This window comes from Balaenoptera ricei, chromosome 14 (genome assembly GCF_028023285.1).
Source record: "Balaenoptera ricei isolate mBalRic1 chromosome 14, mBalRic1.hap2, whole genome shotgun sequence".
In the NCBI taxonomy this organism is placed as follows: Eukaryota; Metazoa; Chordata; class Mammalia; order Artiodactyla; family Balaenopteridae; genus Balaenoptera; species Balaenoptera ricei.
Genome location: NC_082652.1, coordinates 16,413,192 through 16,437,372, shown reverse-complemented (window position 1 = coordinate 16,437,372; position 24,181 = coordinate 16,413,192). Strand labels below are relative to the sequence as shown.

Sequence of the window (24,181 nt, the reverse complement as noted above, 5' to 3'; positions counted from 1 at the left end):
TGAGTATTTAATAACTGTCTGAGTCACTCAGCACTTTAAACCCAGTTAGACCTAGCATAAATGCAAATTTATAGTCAATAAAGAACTGAGAAAAGAAAACTCTTTAATTATTTAGAAAATTAAAACAGAGAAGATGTCCTGTGTTCCAGAGTATCATACTGTATCAAGAATATACCTGACACATACTAGTTTTCTGGTCTGGTCCTCCATGAGGATCCACAGGAACACATTATTTCTAGAGTGAGCATAATTCTCACATAATGAATATAGGCTCTTTTCCCCACTCATCATTTGATCTTGGGAAGTCCAAAAGACTGAGGTAGTAATTAAATTATCAATATCTACTAGACACTTTCTTAGTTCTAGGACTATAAAAAGTGCCTCTCCGCCCCATCTTTCCCAGGCCTGGGAATACTGCCCCATCCCACCCAACCGCCCCCTCTCTTTCCATAAAGGCAAGTAGGGTGGCACCATACCACAATGGTGAGGAGGCTGAGTAGAAAGCTGGCCAGGAAAATGATAAGCCCATAAAAATAAAGTGTGCTACAGACTGATGTGTTGGCAGAAGGCAGGACTTTAGCCATGGCTGTTGGTGGTGAGTACATCAGGATACACCTAGGAAGAGAATCAATGGTCAGGAATGCTGCTACAGGTATAAGACCAGAGAGATACCTATTTGGTGTAACAAAAGTTAGTGAGTATGTAATTTAACTTATCACTTAGCTAAGCCTTGCCCATAACACCTTGTTCCTTCTCACCGACACATTATCATCTAGTCATTTTGTGTTATATTTCTGCTTATATATTTTTGGCCTTGACTGTACAACTTGCCCAAAGCCCATTTCAAATACAAGCACCTTGGCCAGAATGTATGTACAAAGTCTTCTTCAATCTTTATTTACAGAAAAGAATAGGTGTAGTCTATCATAAAAATGATAGGTTTGGTCCTTACTTACCTGTGGCTCTGGCTGAAGTTGCGGAAACATTCACTGGCATTGCCCAAACAGAATACAGGTATCATCAATAGTAGAGGTATCAGGCTGGGAGGAAAAAAACTTATCACCCTAATATTCAGACTTTTTTATGCCATTTTCCCTTTGCAAAATATTCTCCTGTCCTTCTTCCAACTCCATCACCCCACCCACTCTCCACAAATACATATACCTTTAATTCCTTCAAGAAAAGTACCTCAAAAACTTTAAGTATACCTTCTTTTCAAGTTCCTGGGGAAGTGGAGTGGGGAATGTATTTTATACCTGGGTGAATAAACCCTAACAGAGTTTCACAGAGAGTCTCTGGGAGCTGTATGATCAGATTAAAAATCCAAGTGGGTAATCGTGAAATGAAAAATCTACCAAGGACCTCTGTGATCAGTCTGTTTCAATTTTCATGGTGACCAGTAATAACTTCATTCTCATCAGCTCCTTCCTGAGAGCTTTTCCAAAGCTCAGCTTTAAGCAACCAGTTATTTATCCAGCTAAATATATCCAGATCCCTATAAGAGGAAAAGATCTAGGAGTAAAAGTTATAAAGTCTAAAACCAACTCAATGTGACTACCACTTTAGATGAGATCCAGATCCTTTCTGAGCTTAATAATTTTAAGAGTCTCACCCAACGTTATAAAGGTGAATAAGATCTTGAAAACCACCTATTACAACTTTTCATGATATATGAAAAGGAATTAGAAGTCAAAAGACTTAAAGGGAAATATTTATTGAAGGTCACATAGTTAATGGCAGAATTGGGACTAAAACCCAATCTGAAACTTCAAATTGCTTGCCTATTTTACCTGGGAAAATGGAATCAATGATCACACATTTGTTTCTTACTTAGTGAAGCTCTGTGAGGACCCAGGAGTGACAGAATCAATGGAAATAAGGGCATTGTCCTCCTATTTGTTCCTACCTAGACCCAAGACTAACGAGAGTCTACACCCTTGCTAGGAAGGAAAGCAAAAATCTTACCTTGACAAAATGATGGCTGTTTGACTAACTCGACAGGTATAACCTATAACCTATGAAAAGAATAAATTTGAGTAATGTCTTAGGATATTGCCAATCATATTACAATAAATACCAGGTCATCACTTACCATTTGATAGTACAAAAATTCCCAACAGCAGGTTTGCTTCAGTTAAGCAATATTTGATATAAAATTCAATGAAATAGGGGGCTTCCCTGGTGGTGCAGTGGTTAAGAATCCGCCTGCCAATGCAGGGCACATGGATTCGAGCCCTGGTCCAGGAAGATCCCACATGCCATGGAGCAACTAAGCCCGAGTGCCACAACTGCTGAGCCCGTGCTCTAGAGCCCGTGAGCCACAACTACTGAAGCCTGTGTGCCTAGAGCCCATGGTCTGCAACAAGAGAAGACACCGCAATGAGAAGCCTGCATGCTGCAGCGAAGAGTAGCCCGTGCGCAGCAACGAAGACCCAATGCAGCCAAAAATAAATAAATTTATTTTTAAAAATTCAATGAAATAGATAGTTCCTTAGCACTGAAGATAACAGAATTTTATCTGTATTACTATATTCTAAAAAGTACACCAAAAGCCACAAAGAGGGCCTGTAGAAAGTAGCTTAATGTAAGATTTGGATACCACAACAAATTCTCTTAAGAATAAAGGCAAATATGAAATCACACCATAATCCTTCATCTTCTAATAATAGTTCAATCCTCTCCTCTTTTAGATCAAGGGAGGTGTAGACTTTTCAGACCATATGGGTGGAGTAAAAGTCTATGTATAAGACGACCAGCAGAAACCATTATAGGCCAGGTTTAGTATAATAGGGCAGAGTCAAAAAAGCCCTTTGAATGTAAGACCTATCTAGAAGAAAGAACATTTCAAAAATTCCCAGTTGTATTAGACACTGTAAAACAACTTACAGAAGAATGGCCCATACCCACTAGGAGTTTATGGAGAGAGATTTTGAACAGAACGTCTTCATATGATAGAAAACAAAATTTTTTCTACTGGGTTGGCCAAAAAGTTCCTTCGGTTTTTAAGTAAAAATAAAAGACACATTTTTCATTTTCACCAAGAACTTTATTGAACAACATATTCACCATTTTGTTCCACTACCTTCTGCCATTTTTCAGGCAATTTCATAATTCCATCTTCCCCAAACTTTTTAAACTTTTTGAGCAAAGAACTATTCCAGGTGCCTTTTACAGTCTTCCAGGGAATTGAAATTTTTTCCATTAAGAGAATTTTGTAAAGACCAAAACAAATGGAAATCCAAAGGTGCAATGTCTGGTGAATACGGCAGATGAATCAGAACTTCCCAGCCAAGCTGCAACAGTTTTTGCCTTGTCATCAAAGAAACTTGCAGTCTTGCATTACCATGATGGAAAATTATGCGTTTTCTGTTGACTAATTCCGGATGCTTTTCCTCAAGCGCTGCTTTCAGTTGTTCTAATTGGGAGCAGTACTTATCGGAATTAATCGTTTGGTGTTCTGGAAGGAGCTCATAATAGAGGATTCCCTTCCAATCCCACCATATACACAACATCACCTTCTTTGGATGAAGACTGGCCTTTAGTATGGTTGGTGGTGGTCATTTCGCTTGCCCCTCAATCTCTTCCATTCCACATTATTGTACAGTATCCACTTTTCATCGCCTATCACAATTTGTTTTAAAAACAAAATGTTTTCGTTAAGTTTAAGTAGAGAATTGCATGCAGAAATACAGTCAAGAAGGTTTTTTTCACTTAACTTCTGTGGAACCCAAACCTCAACGCGATTAACATAACCAAGCTGGTGCAGATGATTTTCAACGCTTGATTTGGATGGATATTTTGAGTATGTTGGCAATCTCCCACGTGGTATAATGTTGATTGTTCTCAATTAATGTCTCAATTTGATCGTTATCAACTTCAACTGGTCTATCCAACCATGCAGCATTGTCCACCGAGAAATCTCCAGCACGAACTTCGCAAACCACTTTCGACACATTCGATCAGTCACAGCACCTTCTCCATACACTGCACAAATCTTTTTTTGCACTGCATTTTTACCTTTCTTGAAATAATAAAGCATAGTATGCCGAAAAATGTTGCTTTTTTTCTTCCATCTTCAATATTAAAATGGCTACATAAAAACTCACCAATTTTGATCAATTTTTTAAAAATGCACGCCGATATGACAGCTGTCACAATACGATCTAACAAAATTGTTTCAAATGAACTTAAAGACAACTAAGCACTATTAGAGCCATCTTATGGAAAAAGCCAAATAACCTTTTTGGCCAATCCAATATTTTAAGGCAGAGATCATATTATATTCTGGAATGCCATTGTTAGGGATCAATAAGGATTAAGTGAGCAATTAATCAATAATCAGAGGTGGGTAACTGATTTGCCCTAAGAACTTTGGATCAGGAATAGCAAATGATTTAAAGTAGAATGGCCAGTGTCGACTTCAGGTAAAATGGAAAGTAAGTAAAATTAGTCTTTGGTGACCTCTCCCACTCACGTTTCTTCTTCTCTTTTTATTCTATCCTCTATCCATCATCAGGTGGCTATCCTGTGTTCAACTGTTGCTCTTATCCACTGTCAATGAATCTCTGGTAAAAAGCTTACTAGTAATAGTTTAGGGCCGAAGTCTTCCTGGGGTATTTAAAAGAGAACTCAAAAATGAAAAACAAATCTTCAAGGCTCCTGATATAAAGCTATAATGACAGAATAATAGGCAGTGGGGGCAAATTTGGGGATAGAGTTTGTCTTCTTGGAACTAGTGTCATAGCATGGGTTATAAAGAGAAGTCTCAATACTGCATTTGTATGCATAGTAAGCAACAGAATATTATATATGAGAGTTAATCTTACATCTCTCCTTCTATTTTCCTTCAAAAATTAAATTGCTCTGTAAGCAACAAGGATATATTATATGGCACAGGGAAATATAGCCATTATCTTGTAATAACTTTAAATGGAGTATAATCTACATAAATATTGAATCAATATGTTGTACACCTGAAACTAATATAATATTGTAAATCAACTATACTTCAATTTAAAAAAAAGATTAATTTGTTCTGCTACCAGGAGCCCAAGACTCAGGATAATATTCCCCCATGTTGTCCCCATCCTTGGCTTCTGGTCTCATGACTACTTCTTTAGAGAATAACTCTGTGGCTGAAGAACTTCTCTCAAATTCCAGTTAGTCTCTTAGCTTATGAGTGAATCAATGAATAAAAACTTTAAATAGTATATCTATACATTTCTTGAACTTTTTTGACATTAATCTGCTTGAAGGGAGGGAACTGAACTAACTGTTTCTTTGTAGTACCTTCTAGCTCCAGGATTGTAGGATTATGTAAACAAACATGTCAAATGGATATATAGCCATGGGTCATTACTAAATTGCAGGGAGCTAAGAAACTATACAAGTTGAAAATATAAAAGAATAATTATAAGGGTTGAATCCTCAGAGGTAAACAAGAGATAAAGGGATCAGAATATAGTCCTGGGCTGTACAATACAGTAGCCACTAGCTCCATGTGGTTAAATTAAAATTAAGATTAAATAAAATAGAGATTAAAAAAAAGATTAAATGAAATAAAAATTCAGTTCCTCAATCATATCAGCCACATTTCAAGTGCTCAATAGCCACATATGACTAGTGGCTATAGAACTGAACAGTACATAAAATATTTTAATCATTGCAAAAAGTTCTATTGACAGTACTTGTACAGACTGTAGTATCTAGTCTGGGATGCTGATAAGGGGGTCTCATCATATTAATTTTTCAAGGATTTCCTTACTGCACTTTGTCCTTATAACAAAAAAGAAAAAAAAGAGAGAAAAAAATTTAAAAGCATTCTCTACTCCTGCCCTTTTCCAGCAGTATGTATCTAGAGCAAGGCTACAAAAAGCAAGAAGAGTATCTTCTTAAGAAGTCAGTCAGGTGAGAATTTAAGACTTGTAGCATTTTAGAGCTGGAAGAAGACATTAAAGATCACATAGACCAGCACTTCATTTTCATGATGAAAAGTTGAGACTCAAGAAAGGGAGATGACGTGTCCAAGGACATACAGGAGATAAGTGACAGAACTAGGTTTATAAGACAGATCTCCTGATTCACTTTCAAATGCTCTTTTCACAGTGCTGTAATCTTATTTTCTGATTACCACACATGAATTCCTCTGCCCTTCTGCAAACCAATACCTGTTACCCACACATACCAAAGAAATACATCAGAGCAGAACAAACACCCTCCCTTTCCAATACCTGTAGCCCAAATCCCATGTTAGCTGGCTGAGCACTTTCCCTAACTGCTCTCCAAGATCTTTCTCTTTACTCTAAAAATAATGACGGATTGGCATAGAGCCAAGAAGGATTTCCCTTACTGAAAGGAACCAGGCAGGAATGGCAATACTATAAATAATATTTCCTATAATCAAATCCTGTTGGTGGTGGCGGTGACGGCAAGAGAGAAGAGGAAGTCATGTCAACAGACTGAAAACTCCGCCAGTGCTGAGTGCTAACTGTTTGTCGAGGATGTATGGGTTTGTCTTAGCATACTGTTCATAACTATTAGCTGTGAATAAAACTTACCAGTGGAACTGTGCTCTGTCCACTCTGGTGGGGTTTCATCCTCAGCTCTTTGTACAGGTACCAGATGTAATTGACAGTGTAGAAAAATGAGGAAATGTAGAATATCTAGGTGAAAATCAAAACAGCCCATCATAACTGTCCCACTATGGCTTCCTTCAACTTTCTACATTATTTTCTGCTGCAAGAATCCTACCTACTGGTCTATTAGTAACTTACCATCTACTATCCATACCATGCAAAATAGGGCCAAGTCTGGGAAACCTACCCAGGCCTAAAATATGTCCCAGCTTCCTTATTTTATCCTTTTGAATGTTCACAGGAACCACAGCATTATCCACCTCCTCTCACCCAACTGTTCTAATTTTATGAGGATATCATAGAATCTTTTTCTATTTTATTTTTTAATTGAAAAGGACATAAGGGTACAAATGACCTTATTTACAAAACAGAAGTAGAGTCACAGATATAGAAAACAAACTTATGGTTACCAGGGGATAAGGGGTGAGGGATAAACTGGGAGATTGGGATTGACATATACACACTACTATATATAAAATAGATAACTAATAAGGACCTACTGAATAGCACAGGGAACTCTACTCAATACTCTGTAATGGCCTATATGGGAAAAGAATCTTAAAAAAGAGTGGCTATAAGTATATGTATAACTGATTCACTTTGCTGTACACCTGAAACTAACACAACATTGTAAATCAACTATACTCTAATAAAAATTTTCAAAAAAGAAAAGGCCATAAGAATTTCCATTTCTAATAATGATAGCCTAGGCTGTCTTAACCAAACTTTCCAATCAAAAGAACTAAATATGCTGAATAAAATGTTTTTTAAATCTTTAAAAGCATCAAAGAGCTGACAAGATCACAATGAACCAGCAGCACAAAATCCAAGGGAAGGAATTTCTGCTTCCACCTTTGATGAAATAACATGAATAGAATTTGTCTTTCAGCCTTAAAAACTAAAAATTGGACAAAATATGTGAAAACACCCTGTTTTCAAACACTGGATAACAATCATTACAGAACAGTAATCCCTGAAAGAAGAAAAACAAACAAATTGAGTTCATCAAGTTCCCCAGCTACCTGGCTGGGAAAAGTGAGTGCAGTGATGGGGAATTTAAACAGAGACAAGCTGTCCTGGTGAGTTGAGGAGACATTTTAGTGTTTGGGGAGGCCAAGGCAGCTAAAATGTGTGAAGCAAATTATCAGAGAAGAGGCAGACACACAGAGACATAGTGCTCTGGAGATGTGCAGAGGTACCTTCAAGTCTTTGATTAAGTATTGATCTACAAACATGGGAGAGAAAACCATGAAGAGAAGAGAAAGAAGCACCAGAAAGGAGTAGGTGGAACAATCTCCAAAGGAATCCCTGAAGGAATAGTTTGTGTTCCCATCAGCCAGTGTGGAATGACTTCCTAATCCATAGGCTGGAATGGCAGTACTGTAGAATAATAAGGTAGAATCATAAGAAGAGTATTGCCTTACTATTGGGACCAAATTAGCTGTACATGAAATACTTCCCTAACTAAAGCTTAAAAGCAAGCCTTCAAAAAATAAAGGATCAAACAGACTCAGAATTAACTACATCTAAGACAAAATCCCCAAATTTAAAGGGGATTTATATATGTATATAAAATTTATGTATGTATATAAAACCTAATACCCAACAATGTAAAATCTAGAATGTCTGGTGTCTACTAAAATATTGTAAGTCATGTAGATAAGCAGGAAATTTTGGCCCATAACTAAGAGAAAAATTAATCAATAGAAATGGACCCAGATACAACATAGATTATAAAAATTAGGAGACAAAAATATTAAAGGAACTACTGTAAATATACTCAGTATGTCCAAGAAGGTAGAGGAAAGCATGAGCACAACATTGAGAAATGGAAGATATCAAAAAGATCCAAGTTGAAATTCTAGAGATGAAAAATATATGGAATTTAAAATATGGAAAATTAAAAACTGCAAAAAATTAGTAAACTTGAAGACACAGAAATAGAAACTAAAATGAAACATCTAGAGAAAAAAGACTTTGAAAAAAAATGAACAAAACTTCAGTGAGCTGTGGAATACAAGTGGGCTAACACACCTGGGACTGGAATTCCAGAAGGAGTAGAGAGGATGGGAGAAACAAAGAAAATATGTTTGAGGAAATAATAACCAAAAATTTTCCAAATATGATGAAAATATTAACCACCATGTCCAAGAAGCTTAACAAAACCAAACATAAGAAACATGAAGAAACCAGACCAAGGCACAACGTAATCATGAATATAGATGCAAGAATCCTCAACAAAATATTAGCAAACCAAATTCAACAACACATAAAAAGAATCATACACCATGATCAAGCTGGATTTATTCCAGGGTCACAAAGATGGTTCAGCATATGCAAATCAATCAATGTGATACACCACATCAACAAAAGGAAAGGCTAAAACCACATGATCATCTCAATAGATGCAGAAAAGAGCATTTGACCAAATTCAACATCAATTCATAATAAAAACTCTCACCAAAGTGGGTATGGAGGGAACATATCTCAACATAATAAAAGCTATTTACGACAAACCCATAACCAACATAATACTCAATGATGAAAAGCTGAAAGCCTTCTCACTAAATTCAGGAACAAGACAAGGATGCCAACTCTCACCACTTCTATTCAGCACAATATTGGAAGTCCTAGCCACAGAAATCAGACAAGAAAAAGAGATAAAACGTATCCAAATTGGAGAGGAAGAGGTAAAACTGCCACTATCTGCAGATGACATGATACTCTATAGAGAGAACCCTGAAGTCCCACACAAAAACTGTTAGAACTAATAAATGAATTCAGCAAGGTAGCAGGACACAAGATTAATATACAGAAATCTGTTGCGTTTCTTTGCACTAACAATGAAATATCAGAAGGAGAAAGTGAAAAAACAATCCCATTCTAAATCGCATCCAAAAAAAAATACCTAGGAGATGAAAGACCACGGAGATGAAAGACGTATACACTGAAGACTACAAAACATTGATAAAGGAAATAGACGATGATTCAAAGAAATGGAAAAATATCCCATGTGCTTGGACTGGAAGGCTTAATATTGTTAAAATGACCATACTACCCAAAGCAATCTACAGATTTAATGCAATCCCTATTAAAATAACCATGACATTTTTCACAGAACTAGAACAAATAATCCTTAAATTTATATGGAACCAAAAAGACCCAGAATTGCCAAAGCAATTCTGAGGAAAAAGAAGAAAGCTGGAGGCATAATGATTCCAGATTTCAGACTATACTACAAAGCTACAATAATCAAAACAGTGTAGTATTGGCACAAAAACAGACATATAGTACAACGGAACAGAACAGAGAGCCCAGAAATAAACCCATGCACCTAGAGCAAAAAGACACATAACATACATAGGTCAACTAATCTATGACAAAAGAGACAAGAATATACAATGGAGAAAAGACAGTCTCTTTAACAAGTGGTGATGGGAAAGCTGGACAGCCGCACGTAAACCAATGAAGTTAGAACACTCACTCACACCATATACAAAAACAAACTCAAAATGGTTTAAAGCCTACATACAAGACATGACACCATAAAAGTCCTAGAAGAGAACACAGGCAAAACATTCTCTGACATAAATCGTAAAAATGTTTTCTTAGGTCAGTCTCCCAAGGCAATAGAAATAAAAACAAAAATAAACAAATGGGACCTAATCAAACTTAAAAGCTTTTGTACAGCAAAGGAAACAATCAACAAAATGAAAAGACAACCTATGGAATAGGAGAAAATATTTGCAAATGATGCAATGAACAAGGGGTTAATATCCAAAATATAAAAACAATTCATACAAATCAATATTAAAAAAAAAATCAAACAACCCAATCAAACAATGGGTAGAAGACCTGAAGAGACATTTCTTTAAAGAGGACATGCAGATGGCCAACAGGCACATGAAAACATGCTCAACATCACTAATTATTAGAGAAATGCAAATCAAAACCACAGTGAGGTATCACTTCACACCAATCGTAATGATTATCATCAAAAAGTCTACAAATGATAAATGCTGGACAGGGTGTGGAGAAAAGGGAACCATCCTACAATGTTGATGGGAATATAAATTGGTACAGCCACTATGGAGAACAGTATGGAGCTTCCTTAAAAAACTAAAATTAGAGTTACCATATGATCCAGCAATCCTACTCCTGGGCATATACCCAGAGAAAACTCTAATTTGAAAAGACACATGCACCCCAATGTTCACAGTAGCACTATTTACAACAGCCAAGACATGGAAGCAACCTAAGTGTCCATCGACAGATGAATGGATAAAGAAGGTGTGGTTATACATACACAATGCAATATTACTCAGCCATAAAAAATAATGAAATAATGCCATTTGCAGCAACATAGGTGGACCTGGAGATTATCATACTAAGTGAAGTAAGTCAGGGAATTCCTTGGTGGTCCAGTGGTTAGGACTTGGTGCTTTCACTGTTGTGGCTTGGGTTCAAACCCTGGTCAGGGAACTAAGATTCTGCAAGCTGTGCTGCATGGCCAAAAATAAATAAATAAATAAGTGAAGTAAGTTAGACAACGAAAGATGAAACATTTATATACGGAATCTAAAAAAAACGATACAAATGAACTTATTTACAAAACAGAAACAGACTCATAGACATAGAAAACAAACTTATGGTTACCAAAGGGGAAAGGTCGGGGGGGATGGATAAATTGGGAGTTTGGGATTGACATATACACACTACTGTATTTAAAACAGACAACCAACAAGGACCTACTGTATAGCACAGGGAACTCTGCTCAATATTCTGTAATAACCTAAATGGGAAAAGAATTTGAAAAAAAATAGATATATGTATATGTATAACTGAATCACTTTGCTGTACACCTGAAACTAACATGACACTAAATAAAAATAGTCCAATATAAAATGAAAACTTTTAAATAAGAATAAATTAAAAAAATAAAAATTAAAAAAATTTTTTTTAATTTTAAAAAGTTTTAAAAAAAGATGTGGTATATATACAATGTAGTATTACTCAACCATAAAAAAGAATGAAATATTGCCATTTGCAGCAACATGGATGAACCTAGAGAATATTATACTTAGTGAAGTAAGTCAGAGAAAGACAAATATATATGATATCATTTATATGTGCAATCTAAAAATGATACAAATGAATCTGTACACAAAACATAAACAGACTCAGAGATATTTGAAACAAACTTATGGTTACCAAAGAGAAGAGGGAACGGGGAGGGACAAATTAGGAGTATGTAGTTAACAAATACAAACTACTATACATAAAATAGATAAGCAACAAGGATTTCCCATATAGCACAGGGAATTATAGTCAATACCTTGTAATAATCTATAATGGAAAATCTGAAAAAAAAACATATAGAACTGAATCACATTGCTGTACACCTAAAACTAACACAATATTGTAACTCAACTACACTTCAATTTAGGAACTCCCCTGGCGGTCCACTGGTTAAGACTCTGCACTCCCAGTGCAGGAGGCACAGGTTCGCTCCCTGGTTGGGGAACTAAGATCCCGCATGCCTCATGGCACAGCCAAATAAATTAATGAATTTAAAAAAACTATACTTCAAATTAAAAAAGGGGACATCATAATCAAATCACTGAAAGTCAGGGGAAAACAGAAAACACCAAAAGCATCTAGAGCAAAAAGACACATTACATACATAGGAACAAAGATGAGAATGATAGCAGACACAATGCAGAAACAATAAGAAACAATGCAATCCAGAAAACATTAGGAGCAACATCTTTAAAATACTGAAAGGGGAAAAAAAATCTGTCAACCCAGAATTTTATACACAGTGAAAATACCTTCCAAAAAAAGGACAAAAATAAGGACTTTTTCAGACAAACAAAAGCTGAGAGATTACACTGAAGCACACCATTACTATAAGATATGTTAAAGGAAGTACTTCAGGGAAAAAATGTAATAACAGATAGAAATTTGGATCTACACAAAGGAATTAAGAGCATCAAAAATGGGAATCATTTGGTGCTTCCTCAAATAATTAAACATAAAATTACCGTATGATCCAACGATTCCACTCTTAGGTATATACCCAAAATAATTGGAAATAAGTACTCAATCACATGTACATGCATGTACATAAAGGTGAAAAGATAGAAGCAGTGCAAATGTCCATAATCAGAAGAATAAATAAGCAAATTACGATGTATACACACAGTGGAATATTATTCAGCCATAAAAAGGAATGAAGTACTGATACATGCTACAATGTAGACGATCCTTCAAGACATTATGCTAGGGCTTCCCTGGTGATGCAGTGGTTAAGAAGCCGCCTGCCAATGCAGGGGACATGGGTTCAAGCCCTGGTCCAGGAAGACCCCACATGCTGCGAAGCGACTAAGCAACAACTACTGAGCCTGCGCCACAACTACTGAGCCTGCACTCCAGAGCCCACGAGCCACAACTACTGAAGCCCATGCACCACAACTGCTGAAGCTCGTGTGCCTAGAGCCTGTGCTCCACAACAAGAGAAGCCACCGCAATAAGAAGCCCACGCACTGCAATGAAGATTAGCCCCTGCTTGCCGCAACTAAAGAAAGCCCACATGCAGCAACGAAGACACAATGCAGCCAAAAATAAATAAATAAATTTATTTTAAAAAAAATCTTCCCTGTATAAAAGAAAAAAAGACATTATGCCAAGTGAACAAAGCCAGACACAAAAGGTCACGTTTTGAATTATTTTATTACTACATCAAATAATATAGAATAGATATAGCCATAGATACTAAATTCAGATTGGTGGTTCCCAAGTGTTGGCGGTAGGAAAGATGGGGAGAAACTGTTTAATGAGTAAGCTGTTTTACTTTGGAAGGACAGAAATGTTTTGGAACTAGATAGAGATGGTGGTTGCACAACACTGTGAATGTACTAAATACCACTAAACTGTTATTCACTTTAAGATGGTTAATTTCATGTTATGTGAATTTCACCTCAATAAATTATTTTGTAAAACCTTTGTGCATGAAAGGACGTTATTAAGAAAGTGAAAAGACAACCTAAAGAACGGGAGAAAATATTTGCAAATGATATATCTGATATGGATCTATTATTCAGAATATATTTTAAAAACTCTTACAACTCAACAACCGAAAGACAAAGCTGTGGTGTCACTCTACACAGCTCACCTCCCAATACACACCGAGAGTCCACACAGGCCTCCACCAGCTCTATGGAGCAAAGAGGGCCGAGAGCAGTGGAGGCTGGGAAACTGATTGGCTGTGAGGGACAAAGGACACCTGCACATGAGGCTGCATCTGAGTGGAGTCGCAGGCACTTACACAGGCAGCACATCAGACCTCTATCTGCACATGGGCCCCCCTTGCTTTGGCACTCCCCTCCTCAGGGGCAAGAGTCCTGGTGTGGGGAGAGAGAAAAACACACACTTAAAGGGAACAGAGCCAGCCTGAGTCCAACCCTCAGGGGTTCTGCTCCAGTAACTTGGGATCAGACCCTGCCCCACGTAGGGTCATGATGGCCACTGAGCAGAGGGAAAGTCCTGCCTCACACAGTGCCAGTTCGAGCCCCTCCATCTCCAGCCCCCCCCCCCACTGGGGTGATAGCTGCCAACACACCCTGAGGAAAAATGTGACTTGCATCCAAGTCACATCCAGATCTCCCACCAAAGGCACTGGACACACACAGTCTGCATAGGGACACTCCCTCATAACAACACCCCTTCAAGACTGCAATAGGTAACTATTTCACCTAAATTCATAGAGGCAGAGAAAGTTACACAAATGAAAAAGCAGAAGAACTACTCTCAAATGAAAGAGAAAATCCCTGAAAAAATGAAATAATGAAACAGAAAGAAACAATTTACCAGATAAAGAATTCAAAACATTGGTAATGAAATTACCAATGTTAACTGAATTAGGGAAAAGAATTGATGCAAACAGTGAACATTTTAACAAGCAACTAGAAGATATAAAAAAAGACCCAATCAGAAATGAATAATTCAATAGCTGAAATAAAAAAACAACACATTAGAAGGGATGAATAGCAGACTAAGTGATACAGAAGAATGCATAAATGATCTGGATGACAGAATAATGGAAATCATCCAATCGTAACAGCAGAAAGAAAAACAACTTTTTAAAAAATTAAAGCAATTCAAGAGCTCTCTGGGATAACATTAAGCATACCAACATTCACATTATAAGGGATCCCAGAAGAAGAAGAGAGAGTGAAGGGGATCTAAAATGTAATTAAGGAAATTATGGCTAAAAACTTCCCAAACCTGAAGAAGGAAATAGATATCCAGGTACAGGAAGCACAGAGGGTCCCAAACAAGATCAACTCAAACAGAGCCACAACAAGACATATCATAATTAAAATGGCAAAAGTTAAAGAGAATACTAAAGGCAACAAGAGAAAAACAAAAAGTCATATACAAGGGAATCCCCATAAGGCTAAGAGCTGATTTCTCTGCAGCAACTTTACAGGCCAGAAGGGAGTGGCATGATTATTCAAAGTGCTGAAAGGGAAAAACCTGCAACCGAGGATACTCTACCCAGCAAGACTATCATTTAGAATAGAAGGACAGACAAAGAATCTCTCAGATAAGCTAAAACTAAAACAGTTCATCAATACTAAATCTACCCTAAAAGAAATGTTGAGGGTCTTCTCTAAGTGGAAAAGAAATAAGAATCTACAGGAAAGGGGAAATCCCACTAGGAAAGGCAAATATATATATGGTAAGGACTGGGGATCAACCATTAAATAAGCCAGTATGTAGAATAAAAGATAAAAAATTGTAAAAGTGACTATGACTACAATAAATAGATAAGGGATAAGCATGAAGATGTAAAATATGACATCAAAAACACAAAATGTGGGGGAGGGGAGTAAAAAATGTAGATCTTTTAGAATGTGTCTGAACTTAAAAATTACCAGTTTAAAACAAGTTGATATAATTATAGGTCAACATATATGAGTCCCATGGTAACCACAAATCAAAAACCTACAATAGATACACAAAAACTAAGAAGAAAGAAACACAAGTATACTCCTAAAGAAAATCATCAAACATACGGGAAGAAACTAAGAGAAGAAATGAACAGAGAAAAACTATAAGAACAATGAGAAAACAAGCAATAAAATAGCAATAAGTACATATCGATTAAAAATTATTTTAAATGTCAAGAGACTAAATACTCCAATCAAATCACACAGTGTGGCTGATTGGATGAAAAAAACAAGACCCTTCAATATGCTGCCTACAAGAGACTTCACTTCAGGGCTAAAGACACACACAGACTGAAAGTGACAAAATGGAAAAAGATATTTCAAGCAAATGGAAATGACAAGAAAGCAGGGGTAGCAATACTCATATCAGACTAAATAGACTTTAAAACTATAATAGGCTATAATAAAAGGCAAAGAAGGGAATTATATAATAATAAAGGGATCAACACAGAAGAGGCTACTACACTCATTAACATATATGCACCCAATACAGAAGCATCTAAATATATAAAGCAAATACTAACAGACATAAAGGGAGAAATTGACAATAATAAGTAGGGGACTTTAACACCCCATTTAGATCAATGGACAGATCATCTAGATGGAAAATCAATAAGGCAACAATAGACTAGTTGGACTTAGATATCAACATGCTGTTACACCCAAAAACAGCAGAATAGACATTCTTTTCAAGGGCACATGGAATGTTCTACAGGATAGATCACATGCTATACCACAAAACAAGACTCCACAAATTTAAGAGGATAAAAATTATATCAAGCATTTTTTCTGACCACAAAAGTATGCTAAATACATTAAAGGGATCATACACCATGATCAATTGGGATTTATCCCAGGATGCAAAGATGGTTCAATATCGGCAAATCAATCAGTGTGATACATCACATTAACAAATTGAAGAACAAAAATCATGTGACAGGAGCTTCCCTGGTGGCACAGTGGTTAAGAATCTGCCTGCCAATGCAGGGGACATGGGTTCAAGCCCTGGTCCTGGAAGATCCCACATACCACGGAGCAACTAAGCCCTTGGTCACAATTACTGAGCCTGTGCTCTGAAGCCTGTGAGCCACAACTACTGAAGCCTGCATGCCTACAGCCCATGCTCTGCAACAAGAGAAGCCACTGCAATTAGAAGCCCGCACACAACGAAGAGTAGCCCCTGATTGCCACAACTAGAGAAAGCCTGCACACAGCAGTGAAGACCCAATGCAGCCAAAAATAAATAAATAAAATAATAAATTTATAAAAGAAAAAAAATCATGTGACAATCTCAACATATGCAGAAAAAGCTTCTGACAAAATTCAACATTCATTTATGATAAAAACTCTTAACAAAGTGGGTATAGAAGGAACATATCTCAACATTATAAAGACCATTTATGACAAGCCAACAGCAGCATCATGCTCAACAGTGAAAAGCTGAACGCATTTCCTCTAAGATCAACAACAAGACAAGAATGCCCACTCTTGTCACTTCTATTCAACATAGTATTGGAAGTCCTAGCCACAGCAATCAGACACGAAAAAGAAATAAAAGATAAAAGGAATCCAAATTGGAAAGGAAGAAGTAAGATTGTCACTGTTTGCAGATGACATGACACTATGCATAGAAATTCTACAGACACCACCAAAAGACTACTAGAATTCATAAATCAACTCCATAAATTTTCAGGATACATAATTAATATGCAGAAATCTGTTGTGTTTCTATACACTAACAACGAACTACTAGAAAGAGAAATTAAGAAAACAATCCCACATACAATAGCATCAAAAAGAATAAAATACCTGGTAATAAATCTAACCATGGAGGTAAAAGACCAGTATTTGGAAAACTCTAAGACACTGATGAAAGAAACTGAAGATGACCCAAACAGATGGAAAGATATCCCATGTTCATAGATTGGAAGAATTAATACTGTTAAAAAGAACATAGTACCCAAGGAACTCTACAGATTCAATGCAATCCCTATCAAAATACCAATGGTATTTTTCACATAACTAGAATAAATAATTTAAAAATTTGTATGGAGAGAGAGGAACCAAGATGGCGGAGTAGAAGGACGTGCTCTCACTCCCTCTTGCGAGAACACCAGAATCACAACTAGCTGCTGGACAATCACCGACAGGAAGACACTGGAACTCACCAAAAAAGATACCCCACATCCAAAGACAAAGGAGAAGCCACAATGAGATGGTAGGAGGGGCGCAATCAGAGTAAAATCAAATCCCATAACTGGTGGGTGGGTGACTCACAGACTGGCGAACGCTTATACCACAGAAGTCCACCCACTGGAGTGAAGTTTCTGAGCCCCACGTCAGGCTTCCCAACCTGGGGGTCCGGCAACGGGAGGAGGAATTCATAGAGAATCAGACTTTGAAGCCTAGTAGGAATTGATTGCAGGACTTCGACAGGACTGGGGGAAACAGAGACCCCGCTCTTGGAGGGAGCACACAAAATAGTGTGTGCATCAGGACCCAGGGGAAGAAGCAGTGACCCTGGGGGAGACTGAACCAGACCTACCTGCTACTGTTGGAAGGTCTTCTGCAGAGGCAGGGGGTGGCTCTGTTTCACCGTGGGGACAAGGACACTGGCATCAGAGGTTCTGGGAAGTACTCCTTGGCGTGAGCCCTCCCAGAGTCTGTCATTAGCCCCACCAAAGAGCCCAGGTAGGCTCCAGTGTTGGGTTGCCTCAGGCAAAACAACCAACAGGGAGGGAACCCAGCCCCACCCATCAACAGTCAAGTGGATTAAAGTTTTACTGAGCTCTGACCGCCACAGCAACAGTCAGCTCTACCCACCACCAGAGCCTCCCATCAAGCCTCTTAGATAGCCTCAACCACCAGAGGGCAGACAGCAGAAGCAAGAAAAACTACAATCCTGCAGCCTGTGGACCAAAAACCACATTCACAGAAAGACAGACAAGATGAAAAGGCAGAGGGCTATACACCAGATGAAGGAACACCCAGAAAAACAACTAAATGAAGTGGAGATAGGCAACCTTCCAGAAAAAGAATTCAGAATAATGATAGTGAAGATGATCCAGGACCTCGGAATAAGAATGGAGGCAAAGATTGAGAAGATGCAAGAAATGATTAACAAAGACCTAGAAGAATTAAAGAACAAACAGAGATGACCAATACAATAACTGAAATGAAAACTACACTAGAAGGAATCAATAGCAGAATAACTGAGGCAGAAGAACGGATAAGTGACCTGGAAGACAGAATGGTGGAATTCACTGCTGCAGAACAGACTAAAGAAAAAAGAATGAAAAGAAATGAAGACAGCCTAAGAGACCTCTGGGACAACATTAAACACAACAACATTCGCATTATAGGGGTCCCAGAAGGAGAACAGAGAGAGAAAGGACCAGAGAAAATATTTGAAGAGATTATAGCTGAAAACTTCCCTAACATGGGAAAGGAAATAGCCACCCAAGTCCAGGAAGCACAGAGAGTCCCATACAGGATAAACCCAAGGAGAAACACGCCGAGACTCATAGTAATCAAATTGGCAAAAATTAAAGACAAAGAAAAATTATTGAAAGCAGCAAGGGAAAAATGACAAATAACATACAAGGGAACTCCCATAAGGTTAACAGCTGATTTCTCAGCAGAAACTCTACAAGCCAGAAGGGAGTCGCATGATATACTTAAAGTGATGAAAGGGAAGAACCTACAACCAAGATTACTCTACCCGGCAAGGATCTCATTTAGATTTGATGGAGAAATCAAAAGCTTTACAGACAAGCAAAAGCTAAGAGAATTCAGCACCACCAAACCAGCTCTACAACAAATGCTAAAGGAACTTCTATAAGTGGGAAACACAAGAGAAGAAAAGGACCTACAAAAACAAACCCAAAACAATTAAGAAAATGGTCATAGGAACATACATATCGATAATTACCTTAAACGTGAATGGATTAAATGCTCCAACCAAAAGACACAGGCTTGCTGAATGGATACAAAAACAAGACCCATATATATGCTGTCTACAAGAGACCCACTTCAGACCTAGGGACACATACAGACTGAAAGTGAGGGGATGGAAAAAGATATTCCATGCAAATGGAAATCAAAAGAAAGCTGGAGTAGCTATACTCATATCAGATAAAATAGACTTTAAAATAAAGAATGTTACAAGAGACAAGGAAGGACACTACATAATGATCAAGGGATCAATCCAAGAAGAAGATATAACAATTATAAATATATAGTCACGCAACATAGGAGCACCTCAATACATAAGGCAACTGCTAACAGCTATAAAAGAGGAAATCGACAGTAACACAATAATAGTGGGGGACCTTAACCCCTCACTTACACCAATGGACAGATCATCCAAACAGACAATTAATAAGGAAACAGAAGCTTTAAATGACACAATAGACCAGATAGATTTAATTGATATTTATAGGACATTCCATCCAAAAACAGCAGATTACACTTTCTTCTCAAGTGCTCACGGAACATTCTCCTGGATAGATCACATCTTGGGTCACAAATCAAGCCTCAGTAAATTTAAGAAAATTGAAATCGTATCAAACATCTTTTCTGACCACAATGCTATGAGATTAGAGATCAATTACAGGGAAAAAACGTAAAAAACACAAACACATGGAGGCTAAACAATATGTTACTAAATAACCAAGAGATCACTGAAGAAATCAAAGAGGAAATCAAAAAATACCTAGAGACAAATGACAATGAAAACACAACAATCCAAAACCTATGGGATGCAGCAAAAGTGGTTCTAAGAGGGAAGTGTATAGCTATACAAGCCTACCTCAAGAAACAAGAAAAATCTCAAATAAACAATCTAACCCTACACCTAAAGGAACTAGAGAAAGAACAAACAAAACCCAAAGTTAGTAGAAGGAAAGAAATCATAAAGATCAGAGCAGAAATAAATGAAACAGACACAAAGCAATAGCAAAGATCAATAAAACTAAAAGCTGGTTCTTTGAGAAGGTAAACAAAATTGATAAGCCATTAGCCAGACTCATCAAGAAAAAGAGGGAGAGGACTCAAATCAATAAAATCAGAAATGAAAAAGGAGAAGTTACAACAGACACTGCAGAAATACAAAACATCCTAAGAGACTACTACAAGCAACTCTATTCCAATAAAATGGACAACCTGGAAGAAATGGAGAAATTCTTAGAAAGGTATAACCTTCCAAGACTGAACCAGGAAGAAACAGAAAATATGAAGAGACCAATCACAAGTAATGAAATTGAAACTGTGATTAAAAATCTTCCAACAAACAAAAGTCCAGGACCAGATGGCTTCACAGGTGAATTCTATCAAACATTTAGAGAAGAGCTAACACCTGTCCTTCTCAAACTCTTCCAAAAAATTGCAGAGGAAGGAACACTCCCAAACTCATTCTATGAGGCCACCATCACCCTGATACCAAAACCAGACAAAGATACTACAAAAAAAGAAAATTACAGACCAATATCACTGATGAATATAGATGCAAAAATCCTCAACAAAATACTAGCAAACAGAATCCAACAACACATTAAAAGGATCATACACCACGATCAAGTGGGATTTATCCCAGGGATGCAAGGATTCTTCAATATACGCAAATCAATCAATGTGATACACCACATTAACAAATTGAAGAATAAAAACCATATGATCATCTCAATAGATGCAGAAAAAGCTTTTGACAAAATTCAACACCCATTTATGATAAAAACTCTCCAGAAAGTGGGCATAGAGGGAACCTATCTCAACATAATAAAGGCCATATAAGACAAACCACAGCAAACATCATTCTCAATGGTGAAAAACTGAAAGCATTTCCTCTAAGATCAAGAACAAGACAAGGATGTCCACTGTCACCACTATTATTCAACATAGTTTTGGAAGTCCTAGCAATGGCAATCAGAGAAGAAAAGGAAATAAAAGGAATACAAATTGGAAAAGAAGAAGTAAAACTGTCACTGTTTGCAGATGACATGATACTATACATAGAGAATCCTAAAGGTGCCACCAGAAAACTACTAGAGCTAATCAATGAATCTGGTAAAGTTGAAGGATACAAAATTAATGCACAGAAATCTCTTGCATTCCTATACACTAACGATGAAAAATCTGAAAGAGAAATTAAGAAAATACTCCCATTTACCATTACAACAAAAAGAATAAAATATCTAGGAATAAACCTACCTAGGGAGACAAAAGATCTGTATGCAGAAAACTATAAGACATTGATGAAAGAAATGAAAGATGATACCAACAGATGGAGAGATCTACCATGTTCTTGGATTGGAAGAATCAATATTGTGAAAATGACTGTACTACCCAAAGCAATCTACAGATTCAATGCAATCCCTATCAAATTACCAATGGCATTTTTTACGGAACTAGAACAAATCAACTTAAAATTTGTATGAAGACACAAAAGTCCCCGAATAGCCAAAGCAGTCTTGAGGGAAAAAAACGGAGCTGGAGGAATCAGACTCCCTGACTTCAGACTATACTACAAAGCTACAGTAATCAAGACAATATGGTACTGGCACAAAAACAGAAACATAGATCAATGGAACAAGATAGAAAGCCCAGAGATAAACCCACGCACCTATGGTCAACTAATCTATGACAAAGGAGGCAAAGATATACAATGGAGAAAAGACAGTCTCTTCAATAAGTGGTGCTGGGAAAACTGGACAGCTACATGTAAAAGAATGAAATTAGAATACTCCCTAACACCATACACAAAAATAAACTCAAAATGGATTAGAGACCTAAATGTAAGACTGGACACTATAAAACTCTTGGAGGAAAACATAGGAAGAACACTCTCTGACATAAATCACAGCAAGATCTTTTTTGATCCACCTCCTAGAGTAATGGAAATAAAAACAAAAATAAACAAATGGGACCTATTGAAACTTCAAAGCTTTTGCACAGCAAAGGAAACCATAAACAAGATGAAAAGACCACCCTCAGAATGGGAGAAAATATTTGCAAACGAATCAACGGACAAAGGATTAATCTCCAAAATATATAAACAGCTCATGCAGCTCAATATTAAAGAAACAAACAACCCAATCCAAAAATGGGCAGAAGACCTAAATAGACATTTCTCCAAAGAAGACATACAGATGGCCAAGAAACACATGAAAAGATGGTCAACATCACTAATGATTAGAGAAATGCAAATCAAAACTACAATGAGGTATCACCTCACACCAGTTAGAATGGGCATCATCAGAAAATCTACAAACAACAAATGCTGGAGAGGGTGTGGAGAAAAGGGAACCCTCTTGCACTGTTGGTGGGAATGTAAATTGATACAGCCACTATGGAGAACAATATGGAGGTTCCTTAAAAAACTAAAAATAGAACTACCATACGACCCAGCAATCCCACTACGGGGCATATACCCAGAGAAAACCATAATTCAAAAAGACACATGCACCCCAATGTTCATTGCAGCACTATTTACAATAGCCAGGTCATGGAAGCAACCTAAATGCCCATCGACAGACGAATGGATAAAAAAGATATGGCACATATATACAATGGAATATTACTCAGCCATAAAAAGGAATGAAATTGAGTCATTTGTTGAGACGTGGATGGATCTAGAGACTGTCATACAGAGTGAAGTAAGTCAGAAAGAGAAAAACGAATATCGTATATTAACGCATGTACGTGGAACCTAGAAAAATGGTACAGATGAACCAGGTTGCAGGGCAGAAGTTGAGACACAGATGTAGAGAACAAACGTATGGACACCAAGGGGGGAAAACTGCGGTGGGGTGGGGATGGTGGTGTGCTGAATTGGGCGATTGGGATTGACACGTATACAGTGATGTGTATAAAATTGATGACTGATTTAAAAAAAAATTAAAAAAATAAAAATTTGTGTGGAAACAGAAAAGACCTTTAATAGACAGAACAATCTTGAGAAAGAAGAACAAAGCAGGAGGAATCATGATCCCTGACTTCATACTACACTACAAAGCTACAGTCACCAAAACAGTATAGTACTGGCATAAAAATAGATACACAGATCAATGGAACAGGACAGAAAGCCCAGAAATAAGCCCACGCACTTATGGTGATTGGTGATTAATTGACTTATGGTCAATTAATCTACAACAAAGAAGGCAAGAATATACAATGGAGAAAAGACAGTCTCTTCAATAAGTGGTGCTGGGAAAACCAGATAGCTACATGTTAATCAAATTAGAACATTCCCTAACACCATATACAAGAATAAATTCAAAATGCATTTAAGACCTAAATGTAAGACCAGATAATATAAAACTCCTAGAGGAAAACATAGGCAGGACACCCTTTGACATAAAGACAGCAATATTTTTTTGGATCCTTTTCCTAAATAAAGGAAATAAAAGCAAAATAAACAATTGGAACCTAATTAAACTTAAAAGCTTTTGCACAGCAAAGGAAACCATCACCGAAACAAAAAGACAACCTACAGAATGGGAGAAAACATTTGCGAATGATATGACGGATAAGGGA

General features: G+C 37.1%; 1 protein-coding gene across 9 annotated transcripts in view; it reads right to left on the bottom strand.

The window, feature by feature from the left end:
- Nucleotides 1-24,181, bottom strand: part of TMEM116 (transmembrane protein 116) — a 188,575-nt gene that overhangs the window by 90,394 nt on the left and 74,000 nt on the right. For 8 of the 9 annotated variants that reach the window (XR_009497317.1, XM_059895000.1, XM_059895002.1 and 5 more), the window contains exons 5-8: nucleotides 6,558-6,662; nucleotides 1,966-2,015; nucleotides 957-1,040; nucleotides 477-615 (exon numbers count right to left, since the gene is read on the bottom strand). Coding sequence is in view for 8 of the 9 variants with exons in the window: in XM_059895000.1 (XP_059750983.1) it covers nucleotides 477-615; nucleotides 957-1,040; nucleotides 1,966-2,015; nucleotides 6,558-6,662 (378 nt within the window). In the remaining variant the exon portion in view is untranslated. The remainder of the gene's footprint in view (nucleotides 1-476; nucleotides 616-956; nucleotides 1,041-1,965; nucleotides 2,016-6,557; nucleotides 6,663-24,181) is intronic. The other variant, XM_059894999.1, reaches the window with a different exon arrangement.